The sequence below is a fragment of the Solea solea genome, chromosome 2, assembly GCF_958295425.1.
Source record: "Solea solea chromosome 2, fSolSol10.1, whole genome shotgun sequence".
In the NCBI taxonomy this organism is placed as follows: domain Eukaryota; kingdom Metazoa; phylum Chordata; class Actinopteri; order Pleuronectiformes; family Soleidae; genus Solea; species Solea solea.
Genome location: NC_081135.1, coordinates 10472067 through 10491181, shown reverse-complemented (window position 1 = coordinate 10491181; position 19115 = coordinate 10472067). Strand labels below are relative to the sequence as shown.

The 19115-nt window shown below is 40.5% G+C and overlaps 2 protein-coding genes across 3 annotated transcripts; both read right to left on the bottom strand.

The window, feature by feature from the left end:
- mylz3 (myosin, light polypeptide 3, skeletal muscle) lies at positions 1-3277 on the bottom strand. The gene is made up of 6 exons (XM_058622197.1): positions 3157-3277; positions 2638-2665; positions 1090-1233; positions 810-980; positions 614-691; positions 1-522 (listed from the first exon to the last, which is right to left on the bottom strand). The coding sequence occupies exons 1-6, from the start codon at positions 3157-3159 to the stop codon at positions 494-496; spliced, it is 453 nt and encodes a 150-aa protein (XP_058478180.1). The 5' UTR covers positions 3160-3277; the 3' UTR covers positions 1-493.
- A 3783-nt stretch (positions 3278-7060) lies between these two features.
- lancl1 (LanC antibiotic synthetase component C-like 1 (bacterial)) lies at positions 7061-15342 on the bottom strand. Of its 2 annotated transcripts, none has more exons than XM_058622195.1 (10): positions 15324-15342; positions 14434-14543; positions 13545-13662; positions 13055-13265; positions 12074-12221; positions 11366-11512; positions 10717-10899; positions 10160-10336; positions 8740-8812; positions 7061-8271 (listed from the first exon to the last, which is right to left on the bottom strand). In XM_058622195.1, the coding sequence occupies exons 2-10, from the start codon at positions 14518-14520 to the stop codon at positions 8195-8197; spliced, it is 1221 nt and encodes a 406-aa protein (XP_058478178.1). In that variant the 5' UTR covers positions 14521-14543; positions 15324-15342; the 3' UTR covers positions 7061-8194. The 2 variants fall into 2 exon arrangements, with proteins under 2 accessions (XP_058478178.1, XP_058478177.1); XM_058622194.1 differs by lacking the exon at positions 15324-15342 and adding an exon at positions 14923-15029.
- Between the last annotated feature and the right edge of the window lie 3773 nt (positions 15343-19115).

Below are 19115 nucleotides of genomic sequence, written 5' to 3'. Positions count from 1 at the left end.
TACGTTGGAAAAGTTTATTCTGAAATGAACAGAGTGAAAATAAATAAATCTTTTCAGGGAAGTGGGCGACGTTTGGCGGTCAATCCACGACCATTCTCCAGCACCTTTGGCATTGCTGGGCCAGTGTTGGCGAGACTGAATGAGGTGGCGGTGGGAAGGCAGGGATCTACCCTCACTTGATGAGCGGTCACCCCTTCTCCCCCGTTCCTCACCCCATGCGGACAGTGGAGACGCGCCACCGGGGGGGGGGGAGTAGAGGCCGAGTGATGGGGTTCTACAACGGAGAGGTGGTAGTGATGACCCGAGAGAGGAGGGCTTGAGACGAAGCTTACAGGAAAACAAAATAAACAACAAGATGGACTTGCTTCAACATCCCTTGTACATAGTCCTTGTCTTTCCTTGGTTGGTCTTTGAAACAGTGTAGATGTCCTGAACACTGCTAGGCTGTCTGTAGACGAGCTACAGTTTCTCCAGCACTCCTACTGCTGGCCTCTTACACAGACATGATGTGCTTGACGAAAGCTGTGAGGGGAGGAGACATTTTTTAAATGAAAATGATTTTAAAAAAATGAAGAAAAATGAGAAAGCATAATGTGTAATAATAAAAACTCACCCTCATAGTGCACACTGCCGTTCTCGTCCTCCTGGCCGGCCATGAGGGCCTCAATCTCCTGCTCGTTCATCTTCTCTCCTGTAGTCGTACACAGGGATCCATGTCAGGTTCATTTCACACATACACATGCTCACATACTAAAGTAAACTATATTTGGACGTGTCTATATTTGGGAGAGGGGCGACATGAGACTGACCCAGGGTGGACAGCACGATGCGCAGCTCAGCACCCATAACTGTGCCGTTGCCCTCCTTGTCGAAGACGCGGAGACCCTCAACGTAGTCGTCGTAGGTTCCCTTGGGCAGAGCGTCCACCTGCTTCAGCATGGGCATGAAAGCGTCAAAGTTGATCCTCTTGTTGGCCATGTCTGTGGATTCACAACACAGTCTCCATCAGTGTCAAGTACCCAATTACCCTTTTGTGTCCGTCAGCTTTGTCAGAATTTCGTTCGTTCGCATGCAATGTACGGTCGTTACCATCAGCGGATGGGTTGCCCAGGATTTTTGTGACGTCCTTGTTGGTGGGGTTCTGGCCCAGGGCGCGCATGATGTCGGCCACCTGGTTGAAGGCCACCTGGCTGTCACCAATTCTGTCAAAGAGACCAAAAGCCTCCTTGAAGTCTGGCCAGGGAAGAGAAAGAGGCAAGTTTGAGTTACTCAACATCAATACAAGTTGGGTCAAAAACAAACAAGAACTTTAGAATCTGTGGACTTATGGCAAAATAAGGCATATCTGACAAAGATTTGTTCAACTGGTACAAAGTACTTTGTTGGGGCAGCATTAAGAATTGCAACTTCATCAATGCTACTCTCTGAATTCTTTGTTTCTAGGGTTCTATGGCAGCTACATGGCATCATGTCACGCTGCACACACTTCTGTCATTGTTCTAAGTTAATTCGGCGTGACAGCTGGAGGTACAAAAGTCTGCTTCCTCTATGAATGCTGCCAGGAAGTCAACTCCAAGTGACAGATTCACGTGACTTCTGAGGAGCAGCGGCACGAACAAGATGAACAGCTGTGATGTTCCGCCCCGCCCTCTGACCCCCCGCAGCCCCCAACCCCTCTCCATTCCTGCCTCCTACATTTTGGGCAAACTGATACACCCCGACAGCGTAGCCCAGGCCATATAGAGGCATGGGCCCCTGCTGGAGTTAAACATAAGTACGCTGACCGCAGTGTAATCAACACCTTCTCTTGCTTGGCCTGCGTGAAATCCACTGGTAAGCAACGCCGCACGTGTGGTATAAATGTCCAAGAATGTACAGAAGAAGCACTTTTTTTTCAGATTTGGCTCCAAATGTAAATGGACTCGATGAACGCTATGAATATTATATTGAATATATTAAATGGGACGGGGGGCACAACAAAATCAGAGAGCATATTTATAGAGGACAAATCTTTCAACGGCGAACAAAAGGGTCAGGATGGTGCGGTGGGTGGTTTTACAGTTTGGATTCCTTGTGTAATTGAATACCCGTCTTAAAACCTTGGTCTGAGGATTAGCACCTCTGTGGCCTGCAAGACAAGGCTAGCTTGTCTTAGAATAGACACAACTCAGATCCCTTCCGACAACTGGTCTATGGAATGGTGCGCCTTATGTTGGCCGTTATGTTTCGTTATTTGACTTCCTTTGGACAAAGAAATTACACGTATACACAATTGCACTACACGACCCTACAGCTACCATTACAACTTTTTCTGTGTCAAAAATCCTTCGCTATAAATGTTGACACGAGCTGTGCAGGGAAATTGGAGGACATGCTCTCTGCTGATGGTGATGCTGCAAGGAAATGATGATGAGACCACCATCACACTATTTTTCACCCTGAAACGTTATAAGTTGAAGAATTTATTACTGTAATTTTGATAATTTTTATTTTTTGTACATTTTGCTGCCACTAATTATACATTTTTTCGTGTGCGAATAAAGAAAGACATACAATTTGTACTTCAGACAGTTGCTTTTCACACTCAAAAGAATATGTGTAAAGGATAAAGGTGGATCTGGTCTTTTCTACACTCACCTTCAATCTGGTCCGGTGTGAACTCCGTCTGTCACATGGAAACACAAACGCACAGTTGTGTACACACACACACACACACAACACAGAGACATGAATAGAAATGATTTGTGAGTATACAGACAAAACAGATGAAATCCAGCTCGTGAGAAATGTTCTTACATTGCTTAATTTAAGAAATGATATTAGACACATGAGGAATGGATGGAAAATAATGAACAGGCATTTTTGCACAGATAGTACAGATAGAAATGTTTATGTATTTCTGTGTCCAAAAGTACCGTTTTCAACAATTAAATCATCATTTTTTTTTTCACAATTTATTAAGGCAAATTTTTCAGAGAAGTATAAAAATGCCAGTCTTTGTATCTCATCCCTAGCAGGATTTGAGAGAGAGAGATGGTATCCAAACTCATGCCACAAAGAATAGAATCACCCCATGTTGGATTGGAAAAAGCCAAAAAAGGTAACTCCATTGGTACTGCCCCACCCAAAAGGTCCAAAACACAACTTTGTACACACCATATTGGAGAGTAGGAGCTGCAGGGAGCGGAAAGAAAGGAGATGAGAAGCTGAAGTCCCAAGACAGAGTGGTCCTGAGCCATGGTCAAGGCCCCCTCTTATTTATCCCGGTCATGTGATGTCACGTATGCTAATGAGGTAGATCAGATGACATGTTGGAACATCTTTAACTTTCTTAGGGCAAACGGAAAGGAGAGCTGTGCGCCCTCAAAGCAGTGGGAGTCGGCCTTTAGAAGGGGAAGGGGTTATTTTTAGAGAGTCAAAGAATTGTGTTAAGACTGTGACTCCTGAGTCTCAGAGTTTTGAACCACTTTACATGCGTTACTACTAAGCAGAAAACATATTTTCATTGACTAGACATGACAAAAAATTTGTCTTGCGGAGGAGATTTGGTGTAAAGGTAAAAACTCAGGCAACCTGAGAGTGTCAACTCAGACGGAACCCAGGCCCACAGATCTAATTTACAAGGTGGTATTTTTAAACTGGGACACTACTCCTCCTCTTATGGTTAAATAACAGCCGAGCAAAAACCTGCAGAAATGTTGTTAACTGAAAATACTATATACTAATAATACATGATTTGGTTTAAGGGAACCACTATACATAGTAAAAAAAACAAAAGAAAACAAAAGAAAAGCGACGCTAAACTGAGCTAGGCTAACATACGCTAAAACAAGCTAAGCTAACTCAGGATTTAAGAAAAGCTAAGGTAAGCTAAAATAAGACGAGCTCAGGCTAGATAAAATGGAACATTAACACAAGATAACATGAGATAATCCAACAGCAGCTCAGTAAATGTGCAGCATAAACACCATGACATAGATTCTAAATTCTCTAATATGATGCTACCTCACTTAAGCTAACAAATACACTCAGTTCACTTGTAATATTAGACAAGGCTTGAATGGACAGTTAAGCACTTAACATTTGCTAAGAAAAGTGCTGTATAAATAAAGTATATTATAATAATAACTATTTCATTATATACACCTGTTCAACTGCTTGCTAAAGCAAAAGCATAATTAGCTAATAATTGGCAGCCACATGCATTTAGCCATGAGAACAACGTCAAGACGAGCTGCTGAGGTTCAGACCGAGAATCAGAAGGAGGAAAAAAAAAGTTATTTTGAACGTGGCGCAGTATAAGAATTACAGAAATTGCTAATCTACTGGGGTTTTCAAGAACAACCATCTCTCGTGTTGACAGAGAACGGTCTAAAAAAAGAGAAAATATCCAGTGAGCAGCAGTTCTCTGAGACAAAATACCTTCCAGAGGATGCCAGAGGTCAGCATAGAATGACCTTTTACAACTAAGCAACACAGAAGAGCATCCGTGAACACATAACACGTTATATCTTATCAACAGAAACACACACCACTGGGACACACCTGCCATTCTAGTCCCGTGTACCCAATAAAGTGGCCAGTGAGTGTATATTCACTTTAAAAGGCTAAAAACATTTGACATAGTCACAAAGGCTTATTTCTTTAGTCTTTAGGTATACAGTTACTGTCTAGCTTGTGGTCCACATATGCCTTCTTGGAGAACTCTCCATTGCAAGACAGCTGAAAGCTCTAGAAAGTGCTAGAACCCACTCCACTGTAACTGGGGTTGCATTATATCGAAGCATAAAAGTGAGTTGATACAGTAGTTTAAACACTGAGAATAAAGCTTATTCCACATGTGCATAAAAACGGTTGTTTTCCCACACTTCACAAAATACATTTTATGTTGTTCCCCATTAATTGTTATGACCTACATATTGTTTTCCCTTCAGATTTATGGTTAACATTCTTGGCGTCACATTTTACAATGCTCTCGACCGTTGTCTTAAAATGTGATTTTCTTTAACAAGTGCATCAATTTTGATAAAACATTTTAATACTGTGTTAAAACATTCCAATAATATCTGGCTTTGCACTTCAGAGACACATCCAATGGCTACTGCAGATCAGATTCTCTATGCCATGATTTTGGATTTCTTTTTAATTATTAAGCTCATTAATTAATAGATACCAACGAATCATATCATATTCATATTCTCACTTAACAGAATAATTCCTTACTTAGAAATCTGCTGCATGTCTATTAAATGCTTTCACTTATCAGCTGACAACATTAAAATAAGAAATCAACCTATGATAGGCTGTAAAAGCATTTCAAAATTTGCAAGTCACAATATTAATTGAAACAATAGCAAATTTGTGTACGTTTCTGACTATTTTTATTGACACTTCTAGAACACCATACAATTTTGAATAGGTAAACCAGATATTTCCAAGAGATATACGTTTGATAAATGAATCCTGACTTTGTGAATTTTTTACATATGCTATTTAATAATCTTAACTAAAAGACTGGAAAAAAAATTCAGCAAATGTATTTGGCAACCCTGTAAAACAATTACTATGACCTATCTGTGGGCCATGACCCAGGCTCCGGGAACGACTGCTGTAATCGCTTCAGGTTTCCATGACCATAGAGAATTAGAGTAGGCTTTAAAGGGTGTAATATCTGCTGTGTGTCGGAAAATGCAAACTTATACTTATATTATTTATATTCTTCCCTTTCAACTTAAAACGTTTAAAAAAAAGGAAAGGAGCGAAGATGCAGGTCAAGAAACAAACAGTAAACAAAAACGTACGCAAGATTAGTGTGAACAGCTGTTGTGCTCATGCTACCAGACTTGACTTATCATGTCTTGTCATTACAGAATGGTCTGCTGCTGAACATTGGGAGGACTTTCGTAGGAGTAAGTGGGAGATGTATCAGCGAGGCCACACCCCGAGACAGATGAGCACTATTTTTACTCCCATTCCTGCTGGAGGTGTTTGGTTTCTCCTACACTGGGCTGGTGGACTCTGTGAAGGTGGCAGTCAAGACTCCCTGGTACAGTAACCAACCTCCCCCTCCTCCCTCCTCCCTCCTGCTGGCCTCGGGTCATAAAGACGCGCAGGCCGCGGGCTTAAAAAAGAGCAGCAGCATTGTGTCGCTGCGTGGTTTTCGGAGTCGCACATGAGCCTTATTTGGAATGGACACCGGACCAGCTGAGCCAAATGTTGCAAGGAAGAAGGGACAGAGGATTTCCAGTCAGTTATCAGTGTCACATGTGGCTTTACTTGTATTAGCACAAGGACAATGCCTTACATAACAAAGGCATTGTGACCATTTGAAGGTCTAGTGTTCAAAATTTCGGTGAAATGATTTTCATTCTGCAGAAATTGAAGAAAAAGTAAGTGTATAGTCACCTGATTGTATCAATTGTGGTTTTACATAACCCCAGAAGGGGGCTTTTATGTTTATACGAGGTGCTGGGTCAGCTCTACGGAGGTTTTTTTGATGCTACGTAGGTTCTCCAACACACTTGAAAGGGAAGGGTGAGGTGAGGGATATTCAGCTGCAACATGCAACTTCACCAACGAATGTTAAATACATGATACATTTTACACATTGTACCTTTAATATGCTGTGAACATACAGTGAAAAATACAGAAAAATTAAAAATATGCCTTGGATAAACTTACAATTTATTAAGTCTATTAAGTCCCTCAATCCTCACACCAAATCAGCTATTTTAGCTCACAGGAACACAGAGGATTTTAACCCACCGTTGTCTCAATCAGTTCAATTTGGATGAACCAAAGTGACCCAAATTTATCAGTGGATTAGCAGCTTAATTGTGCCTAAAAACACATTTTCTCGATGAGCTTTGGTGTGAGAGAGTGAGCGATTTACAAACTTTAGTGTCCAGTTAGAAAAGGCTGTCTGAATCATAAATACATTTAGTTCGACTTTATTAGCCAGGTATTTTGATGTCACATATCTATTAGCTAGTGATTGTCTACTGCCCCCTTGTGGGGTTATTCTGTTGCACAATATATATATAAAAAAAAAGGGACTGAGTTTCACAACAAACACGTTTGTTTATTGCTGCAACAGCGTGACAGCTTACATACCTTAGTGCACTTGAACCAACTTAAATGCTGTGGTTTCAGAACAGCAACCCAAAGCATTAATTCACATTTTAACATAACACATTTACAGAATAATAGAAACATTCTGGTTTTTGTAAGCATTAAAAAAGCATTTACTCACTCCAGAGTTGTTCATTAAAGGGATAGTGCAGGGGATTTTTTAACGCACGGGTGTAGGAGGAGCTTAAACTTAGGTTTTTTTTTGTTTTTTTCTGTTTTTTTTTTACATACAGTAGACAGTGTTGGGAAGGGAGATGGAAGGACTGGAACACAATTTATACACTGTTTTGATGTGAATAGGGACAGCAAAAAGAATGAGGTTGTAAGAGGCACAACTTTTAAGGAAACATCAATAAAATTGTTACTGTGCACATAGTGTGAACATTTCTAATCATGATTATCCTGATGAAAACAATTGTGAGTCACAATATTATTGTGCTCACTGTAAAAAGATACTTAAGCATAATTTTAAATGTAAACCGGTGAAACCTTCGCTCCACACTGTCCCTTTATTCTATTTATATATTTAATAAATCTTTAGTAAAAGACTGGGAAAAAAAATGTAGCTAATTTATTGGGCGTCCCCGCTCAGATGACCTGCGAACCATCAGTGGGTTCTGACCCAATTCTGGGAATGAGTGCCTTATACAACCCCACCTAAAATCACTATCCTCACACCTACACCTATCCCTTTATTTGAAAACAACTTTTCTTTCTAAAGCCCCTAATGAAGCCGTAATATCGAGTCAAAGCAATAGTTACTGAAACTGGCGTTGAAGTTAAACACAAGCGAAACCCCAAACCAGCAAAAGAAGCTCTCACATTTACAATATCTTAATTACAGGCTGAGATGGAATCATTTTTGTTGCTCCTGTTAATGGCACATCAAGCTCCCACAGCGGTGAAGAGCAGCAGACACATGACACAATATCTAAAGCAGGAGTCATGCTGAGCTTTTGTGTAACTGATCAAATCCATGAATTTTAATTTACCATGCTGGATGCACACTTGTGGAACTTCCTGTTATCGTATCGTAAGCTGGGTGAGTGTTGTGGAGACGCTTTTACACCTCAAAGGCTGGGAACCTTGCCTTCATTGGCTGCAGAAGGTCAGCCAGGAAGTAGATGGTGCCTGCCATGCCTGCAAACAGGAAGTGGCAAAAAGATTTTTAGTGTGATTCTATGGAGGTACTGATAGATTACAATATACAACACTTTATTTGACCATTTGACATACTTTCCAGCTGGAAAATGAGGTTTGTTCAACTCTTACTCTCCTGCACCAAAGTCCATAGAGAAAATCACTGTTTTTAGATCATGGCGACACAGGAGTTGCTGGTCTACTGCTGCCCCCTTAGGTAAGTTTGTGTCAATTAGGTAAATACGAATTAGGTATTTCAAACACCAAAATCACAAGAGAACATATTTGAACTTATTTACGGAGAGGGCAATGGGTTAACAACTTCTGAATGCCATGATGTGAAATGGCGGATTTTCTGAATGGACCTTGGTGCAAAATGAGTGGGTGTGAATGCAAGAACATGTGTTTTTAAACACATATCACATGAAGATATCACAGACAGGTATACAAGACACCATCGGATATTACCTTCAAAAAGTGAGAAGGGAGTGTCAGGTGTTCGGCATCCATGTTTTCCATAGTTCATACACCAGTCACCAAACTACAGTTCAAAGACAGAGACAGAGAGACAGAGAGGGCAGTATCATAACAACATTCCAACAGAGCGGTGTAGCTGAAGCGCCTCAGGAGAATATTGAGCAATGTCAACAACTGCTCAGACTTGTGCTCCCCGGTGTCATCCATGCATCTGTTGAGGTATCAGATTATGACCACAATGTCACTTTGTAGCACTGGGAGCATGTAACAAAGCTTCGACGAGACATTTGAAAAGTCTATTTCCATCCTCCATGAATAGCTTCGTGTCAATCAATGTACATGCGGGACACGGGCCACCTGGAGCGCATCCAAAGATGGCACACCTGCGCCTCACTCTGCCTCGGAGTGACAGCTACCAACCTTTTATCAATAAGCATAAAACATCCGCGTCCTTCACATGCAGGGCTGTTTAAATTCATCCATAATCTACTGCTCATCCTTTGAGGATGGCGTTGGGAGCCGGAGCCAATCACAGATGACAGAAGGGCGAGAGGCAGGATACAAACCGAACAGGTCACTGGTCTATCACAGAGCCAAAATACCAACAACTATTCACACTCAGATTTACACGCAAGGTGAATTTAGACTCTGTACAGGTTGAGTGTTGACATCCATCCATCCTGAATAATCACATGAAGATGGAGCTAAGTTCAGGTGTGAATGCTCCCAATCCATCCTGAATGTGTCCTCAGATCTTATCACAAAAAACACATTCGGAGGTGGTTGGAGGAAACAAGTGACCACATTCTTGAGGTTGGACGCAATCCATCCTCAGGATTAGATTAGAGTCCTCAGTTTCATTCTCACACTCACATTAATTAATTTATCTGCAGCCTCCACCACAATATTAACACCGATGATCTCTTGATTTTTTTTCTCATGTTTAAAACTTTTGTCATGTCATAGCAAAAGGAAGTGGAGCTTAGATTAATTCTAGCTCTTTCTCAGTCTCTGTAAATAGAGCAGACACACAGAGAGACACATCTATAGACTCGTTAGAAACATATTTCTTTAACAAAAATAAAGTCAGTGTGAATTTAAATAAATGGAATAAACACCACACCCAATTATCTGTGGTTAAAGTAGATGAGAAAAATCGTACTTAAGGCTTTCTGTATGCAATTTGTAATTAATACCAGGTCTGAATGGGGTCTTAAATGGGGTTTGAAATAACATAATTTATTTATTTGTACATATACTTGCACGGCAAAAGAATGAAATAATAAAATAAATAATTTCTGTCCATAAATAACCACAAATAATACTGTATTTTCAGATGTTTTATCACTCGCACTGCTACTTCCTTCGCTCGCGGATATACACGAGTCATATATCACGAAGCATCTCTCACCATACAGGCTCTGTAGAGGTGCTTGGGGTCCTGTGTATACCGGTAGAGAGCCAGGAAGGCATAGGCGTTCCCTGCAGCGCCGTGACACAGCCCGTAGCCCTTCTTCAGCAGACCCCACCGCCACACCACTTCTCCACACTGTAAGGCAAACTCAAGGTACTGAGTGATGCCAAACACCTGGAGTTAGAGGTGACACAGAGGAGGACAGTTAAAGTGGATCATAATTATTATATTTATGTCTATATGGGTTGAGTAATTATGTGATTTTCCTTGTAAAAATTATAAATGACAGCAAAAGAAAACACAGAAAGTCAAAGATGTAGAGACATTCACTTCACATGTCTGTCTTACAAGATTCAAGCTGTGTGTTGTGCAGTGTTGTGATGGGGAAAACAGCAGTTCACAAATCAATATTGCAGTTGAGAGTGAAATAAATATTGTCACAAGGTGGTGCTCTGACTCCATGAAATAAAAACATAAATTCTCAAATCTGAAGACGATCCATGATTGATATTTTGACACAAACAGAACTGCGCTGCCAACACACAAGTGCTTGCCTTGAACGCCTGCAGGAGCATGTAGATGATACCCGGGGAGCCATGGCACCAGTGCACCAGCAGGTCTCGGTCGTCGCCGATGCAGGGAGGGTAGTTTCCCGTGGGGAACTTGAGTCGGCAGACGTGGTTGACGCTGGGCTTCACCAGCCGGTGCACGTGCTCCTCCATCGCAACAAAGCCTGGCTGTAAGTTAGGGAGGGAGAGAGATGACCATGTAACAAAACAAGCTTCAACACCTGACATTTATCATGACCTTTAAATTACTCACTTTCCATTCATTGTTTGGCATCACATTAAACTCAATATAATTCACTTTTTGGATAATTTATTAAAAATAATTAACAGTTTTAATCCTCTTGGCCTGTGGCGCTGACCAGCACCACCGGCATCACACTTAATTTATTGGACAGTAATTGTCAGCTTTGTTAATAATAGGGTCATTATTATTTTTTGATTATAATTATTATTTGTGTATAAGCGGTCCATCCCCTGATTTTATGAATAGCTGTTTTTACAAAAGTTGCCATTTTGATGCTAACTGAAGGCTACATAGGTTCTTCAACAAACCTGGAAGGAAAGAGTTCAGCTGCAACATTTGCCACACTGTAACTTTATGTATATATTTATTATGATAGGAGTCCTGCTTTACCTGCATCAGGTAGTAGTAGATGCCAGCCAGTCCGTGGGCGGCGCCAACATACTGCTCCTGGTACCACTCGTACATTAGAGGGCTCTGGTTCTGGATCCTGAACTTCCTGCTGAGGTGGTCCCCCGACACCAGCACGGCCTCGCTGACCTGAGGACGGAAACAACACGACCTGACTCAGAGGACACAACTAATCTGTCCCAACTGCGACAGGTCAATGGAGCAAAGATGAGAGTGATCGGACATGGATGGGTGCAAAAGTGAACAAATTAGGAGTGAAGGCAAACGAGGATTATCAGGGGAAGTGACCTAGAAATGAGAGAAGCAGGATTATAACCAGGAAGACTCGGGTGATGCATTTGCAATGTTGGCAATAGTCACAAAGGATCTGTGGTTGCTGCACTAACATGAATTCCAAAATAGAGTTGACTATTTGTAAATTTTAAAGGCTTGTAGAACAATGATAGTTTGAAGCGTGGAAATGCCTATAAGAGATTAATCGGCCGCATCACATATTAGCAATCAGCTGCATGGATTACTTAAAACTGACACTGGCATCTGCCTGAAGAAAACCCCAGTATTGGTCGACCTCGACTCCACATGATAGGCAGAGTCAGGGTGTAAGCTGTATTATCAGAGTGGATTAATTAGTCAGTGTCTAATACAAAAGAGGGAACTTCAAAGCACATCTGTCTCCTGGCTCTGACCCACCTGTTGGATGTACTGCAGCGGGATCCGGTCATGTCCCAGCTGCTGGTTGATGAAGACGAGGGAGTAGAGGTAGCCCATTCGGCCGTACAGCAGCTCATCTGGCAACCCACCTGATCCCTCCACCACCCTTTGGTGATCCTGCAGCAGTCTGGGAAAAAAAGAAACAAAATAAGACAAAACTGACAATTGCACCAATGCACTAAACCTCTTCGTGAACTTACTGTTTTAAGTGTGTAATAAATGTCATCACACTTTTAACTGTGGTAGTTAAACTTGTTGAATCGGGAGTAATGGATCTGGATCGATGACTGAAACAAGATCTGGGACTAAATTTCCTAGTACAAAAGATTAATATATTTTCAAGAATACAGATAGGTTTTTTTGTTTATTTTAGATTTATATGTTTACATTTGTAATTTATTTATAATTTTAATCATTTTTTTTGGAGAATTTAGGGCTGTAACTAACGTTTATTTTATAATGGATTAATCTGTTGATTATTTTCTTGATTCATCGAGTACTGGTCCATAAAATGTCATAAAATGTTGATCAGTGTTTATAAAATCTGGAAAAGATGATGCTGATGTTCTCAAATGTCTTGTTTTGTCCACAAAACAAAACGATTCAGTTTTAAGGATTAAAAATATTCACATTTAAGAAGCTGAAAAATCCAAAAGATTGTTTTAATTACTGAAAAAACACTCAAACTGAGTAGAATAAAAACATTTTTTTTAATATTTTGTGCTCAGTTTAATTATACTATAGTTTCATTGTTTATTTGCATCAGCTGCTACATAGAAAATACATGAACTTAAAGTTTGTACATAGACTAAACATGTTAGAAAACCTAATTTATGGCCTATTATAATAATTCACTGAACATTATTGTGACGACAAACAAAATAAATTCAATACAACAAATAAAAAATGATTTAGACTAAGACATTGTAATTTTCTCCCCTACGTACAGTAATTACTAACCTGTTGATGCACTCATCGGTCTCCTGCCCCCTCTGCAGGCGATAGTAGACAACAGCAGCCACGGCCAGTGGCCCAGCATCTCCACAGAGGAAGGTGACATCATGGCGTCGGGTCAGACACTTAAGGCTGCGGCTGACATAGTCCAGAGCTCTGTGGAGGAAAGTGTCCTCCCTGAAGACATTGTGGAGGTGCAGGTAGAGCAGAGCTATGCCTTTGAAAGGACAGACAGACAAATACTTGTTAAACTAAAAACTAAAATCCAGACGCTTCTTGTTTTTGCTGCATAAAATACATGCACATCTACAAAAGTGAAGAATAATTAAGATTTTTATCTTAAAAAAAAAATCCAAACTCTTGAAATGTTAATATTTTGTGGATGGCACGCTTCTTCCTGCAAGTTATCATATAATATTCATCGCATCGAGCAGCTCCTCGCTATGAGAGCAAAGGTTGTCAATTATAAATTACAGATGTGTAATGATATCATTACCTGCCCAGCCAGTGTAACTTGTGCAATTTCTGGGATCTGCAGAATTCAGCCCATCTTCCATGACGGCTAAAAGCTGACTGATCTTGTTGCTCAGTCTCTGGGCAAACTCGGATGTGAGCTGAAGGAAAGGGAAAGTTAAAATAATGAATGTGAACATTCATATGGACAGCCTAACCTTCAAAACCTTGTTCAGGGTGTTTTAAGTGTGGTATTGACATTTTATCAATACAATGAACCAGCCTGGGACCTAGACAAAAATAACATGGCTGCAACCAATACATTTTGCTCAATTCTGTGATATCTTAAGAATTTGTATGATGCTTTTTCTTGCTATTAGACAGTCTTTTCCCAGCTGTGAACACGTTTGTAAACTGCCGTCTCCATCCACCGAAGTCATTAAGAAAATCAGCGATTTCACATCACAGTACACAGGACTTGTTAATCCAATGCTGTCTCTTTCAGTGTAAATTTGTTTGTGTTGTCTTGTGACTTCAATATTTGAAATCCTTTCTTTGGATTTACAAAAGTGGCACAAACTTACCAAAGGAGGCAGCAGTAGACCAGCAGCTCCTGTTTCCCCACAAGTCAAAATCATAGATTGTCTCTAAGGACTTTGGTGTGGGAGAGTAAGCACTTCATAAAATTACATTTTCAGCAAGAAAAATATAGGCTGTCTAGACAAACTGCTAAACATATTAAGATACTGTAGACTCTGAGCGGGCATAGATTTTATGAGGGGAGCCTTTTATTAAGTGATTAAAACGGTCCCTGCTGGCAGCCATGTTATAAGTGAGCGTCCTCGGTAAAATATTGATAATACCTCAAACAACCACAATGCAAAAAAAGTGCACACACACACACACACACTGCTCCTCATGTCATGCATTACCTTTCCCCCAGAGTCAAATAGCGCTTGTGTGGCTGCAGGACTCCCATCATAGTCAGGATATGGGTTTATAAAGGCTCGTGTGTCCATTGCTGCTCAGCTTTACTGCAAATCTGGGTCAGAATAAAAAAAAAAGGAGAGACACGTAATACAACACTAATCTGTAGAAAGATGGGGCGATACGAGGCGGAGGAGGCAGAAGAGAACACTGAAATGGAAGTGAGGCGGAGAATAGTGAGCTATCGATTTTATAACAATTTAACACAGCCATATAACGCTGCTCTGCAGGGCGATACACGCCCACACACACACAAACTGCCTTTCAGTTAGCTTAGCTACGCTGCTAAAGCTAGTGGGGGAAGGGAGAATTGTTTCATATGAGCGTGATGGTCGACAAACAGTCGCTTCGATATGTGTTGCAATCCTGCAAAAAGAAATGTCATACAATTAGAAAACTTAAACGCGCAGGTGCTTCGCAAGTGCTACACTCACTGCTTTGTTGATGTTGTTGGAAGCTTCTCAATCGGGCATGTGGCATTAGCCTCACTAGCACAATGCTGCCACTTGCTGTACTGGAAGCAATACTACAGCTTCTTTAGATTTCATTGGCGGTTGGCAACCAGCGTTATAGGTGAAATACCGCCACCTAACGGCCTGGATATCTTAGAGTAATCAATTAAATGTTTATACATCCCCCGAGTTTGTTTTCTTAATTTAATTTAATTTAAACGTAGTTTCCTTTTTCCGGCCCCTGCTCAGTCTTCTTCCCAAACAAACATGTATTTGGATATAATACAGATGTCTTTTTTTATTTATGTCCCAGCTCTCTTCCATTTTTCTTTTACGTTTGGTTTTAATTGCCTCATCCTCAGCGTCACCCCCGTTGACTCTACCTGACTTGGTATATTCCATCCGCCTTCCTGTTTGCCAGTCGGACGGACACACAACGCGCACCGTCAAGACTTAATAGGTAACTGCCGTCTAAAACGGTTTTACACATTTCATTTTTCTCACTTGCTGTTAAACATTCAACCTTAGTGTTCCGCCCTATACAGCTTTTGACGTCACGTCTGTTGCTGCTAGAGGTTTCCCCACAGGTGTCTTGATTGGCGTCTCCTGTGACGTCACTGCTCCGTATGATTTCGCTTTACAAACAGATGATGCTGTTGTCTGACCATGCACATGTGTATGTTGGCGATGCATTTGTGTGTGTGTGTGTATAATATAAAATAATAATAATTTAATAAAATGAGGGTTTGATATTGTCGTTCTTACTTACTTCCGGTTCTTCAAATTAAACCATAACAAACAAAGAACAATGTGTAGCAATATTCATTTATATGACCATTATCATATTATAAAGCTCTTTCATTGCCTTTGAAGAAATCCAGGATCAAATTCCCTCTAGCAAACAAAATGGAGATTATGTTTTTTTATCTTTAAAGTTGTATTAAAGCTATAATTATCAGTAGTTTATGGTTTTAATTTGATTGGACTTCTTGTACTTCATGCACAAGAAGTATTGGTCCTGCAAACTTCCAGTGTGCCAGTGTAATCTAAATGATGTTGAACCATTGCAAGGTGTGAACATATCTTACTAACAATTTAAAACTTGAAAGTACAGTATGTATTTATATATTACAAGAATTGTACACAGTAAAAGTATATATTTGCGCATGAAGTAAATTAAACCATATACTACTAATAACATCGGACGCAGATCACCTGATCACATCACTCCCAGATGCAGGTTTAAGCTGCTTAAAGTCATTTGGGAAATCGGTGTTTATAAAAACACTTTTCCTCAAGTTCATCTATTTCAAGACCTAAACAGATTTACAACAACAACTGTTCTTACCCTATTTCCCCCTGGTGTCTTTAACATGAATGTTTCCAGTACTTAAAGGTAATTGCACAATTTCAAACCCCGTCAGTGAACGCACCACACTCATTTTTAGCAGTCCTCCTTTGACGTCTCTGTGTTTTTCAAAGCAGCAAACACTCAAACTTAAATAATCGCCAGGACAGCACATGCACGCGCAGACGGCTGCCATAGCAACCGTCATGTACCACCTACCTGCTCTTGACCTTCTGCAACACCCAAACAACATGACATTCCCATAGATGGTGATGATAATGACTGTGGTCAAAGAGAAGACTGGGTCTGTATTGATTGGCACTCTGCTGAGTCTCTGTGCTGTTCACGTTCCACAGTCTCTCTTATGGCAGAGATAGAAGCACCATCAGGCCTGTAATCTCCTTTGTTCAATGTTCTGAAAATAAAATAAGGCCACAATGTTGTGGCAAGAACGCAGTCAGTCACTCAGACTGCAGTGGGATTCTTCCTCTGAGGATCTTTGATGAAAAGGCCTTTTTGTGAAAAGGCCTCAGTCGCTTCTCCCTCCCCTTTGTTCCCACACTTCACTCTGCTTCTCTTGTTTTAATCAACTTCCTGCTCCAGATTTCATCAAAACTGAGTCCTAATTAATCATCGCTGTGAACTAGAAACTTTGTTCTCGCTTCAGTCGCTTCTCGCAAGAGTAGCTGCACGTTTTTATGCAGACAATCCTTTGTGATTAGAACGATGAACGTTTAAGAATTATCCATGAGATTCACATTCAGACAGACATATACACTTTTAGTGGGGAACAAAACAGCTAAATGTCACGGTTTCCTATTTGTTTGTATAGAATGTTAACATTAACACACCAGTATCAAATACACCAAAGTATTCCTGTTCACCAAACATGTAGAGAAGCATCATTTGCACCATTTTGGTCAGTGTTTAACAACATACGCGTGCTCAAACACAGATACAGCACAAGCTACAGTCCTGCTCTCTGTCTCCCTCTGTCTCTTATCAGTGATACTGCAGCATCACAGCATCTCTACTTTATTTCAAATAACGTGGCAGAGCTTTTCTCCGTGTTTTTGCATCAACGGATGACGCGTTTTCAGCACAACGACAATAACTCACGACTGAACTGGTAAACAGATGAGAAAGCTCACTTAAGGTTTTTTTTTTATCATGACTGTGTTTGTGGAGGAGTGTCATTGAACCATATTTTTAAACAGGGCACAAAAAAAAAAAACCCTGAATAGAAGATTCTACAAGACTGCTTTGCATTTGTGAAGAGAGAGGGAAACATTGAAGTTTTCTAAGCCTGGGAGTTTTCCTTAACACTTCTCTCAACTTCATACGCTGAGTGTTTTTCCATTTTGATGACATGTGCGACCTTGTGTTGCAAACTGCAAATTAAGCTGACAATTAAACCCGTTCAAAGTGTCGGCCCTGCCGCAGTCATCACTGTCACTCTGGTGTTTTTGTGTTTACCTTGCTGCTCGTTTGCATTATTTTCCGCCTTCAGTGAGACAAACTTGGCTGCCCATCATTTCCATTTCAATTGCGCGGACCGCAGGTGAAGGCTGTTCCAGCCGTGTAGAGGCTCCTTCCAAACACCTTGGGACTGTTTTACCTTGCCTTGAGGGACAGTGGATGGAAATGAGGCCTGTGAATGTGCCAGGATTCAGAAGGAGACCTTCGGGCTTGATGAGAGCTCCTCGTTGAAAGACACTTTATTGAGCCGAGTCTCCCTCTCACTGCGGCGCCTGTGGAAAAATACACCATCATGGAGAAAGAGTATTAATTAGGGGTGATATTGATCATCATTTGTTTTTCCGAGCAGAGAGCGACCAAGCTGTGGTCAAATTATGCAATTTACTGTAAACTTTATGACTTAAAAGTGAAGTGTGTCATTTCTAGTGACATCTAGAGGACAAGCTCGAATTTGCAACAAAGAAATGCCCCTCTGCTTTTGCCAATCAAAATGTCGTTGTCTTCTACAACCGTGTTACCAGGTGAGGTTCCCACAGAGACATGTTTATAAGTTTAACTTTTTTATTATTATTATTATATATATTTTTAATTTTTTTTAATTTATTTTTAATTTATTTCTACATATAGCCCTTTACAACAACCCACGGGTGACCAAAGTGCTTTACAAAATAAAAGCATTAAAAACAGACGGTAAAAACAAATTCATGAAACATAAATCAAAGCATGAAAACACACAAGAATAAAAACTCACTATATAATAATGGGTATTAAAACCCATTCTGAATAAATATGTTTTAAGTTTGGATTTAAAAAAAGGCCCAGGTCGATGATAACGCAAATTTCAGGGGGGAGGAGCTTATTCCAGAGTCTGGGGGCGGAACCTGAAAAGGCTCGGTCACCCCACTGTTTATATCTAGACCTGGGCATGTCATGTCACGCATCTCTGCCGTGCTTGCGAACAGTTAACATTTCTGTTAAATAGGCAGGGGGCGAGGCCATTGAGGGCTTTAAAAACAAACATTAAAAGTTTAAAATCAATTCTAAAACACAGGTACAGTATACGAGTTTTCTTACCTGGTCTGTTGAGTCACAACAGAAATACACTAGGTATTTATATAACAAAATGATAAAATGAAAACCAGGAGGGAGAATTATGACAGAGCAAATGATGTTCCATACTGTACTTTCCAAATCATAACATGCAGTCCACTGTCATTTTCTATCAATCATTCAAACAAACACTTTACATTTCTCCTTTGTGTGTTTCATGTGTTGTATATATAGACTTCTGGTGGAAGCACAGTGCAGCTGCTGGAGAGACAACCAGGTCTAGTTTTCCATGCCCTGA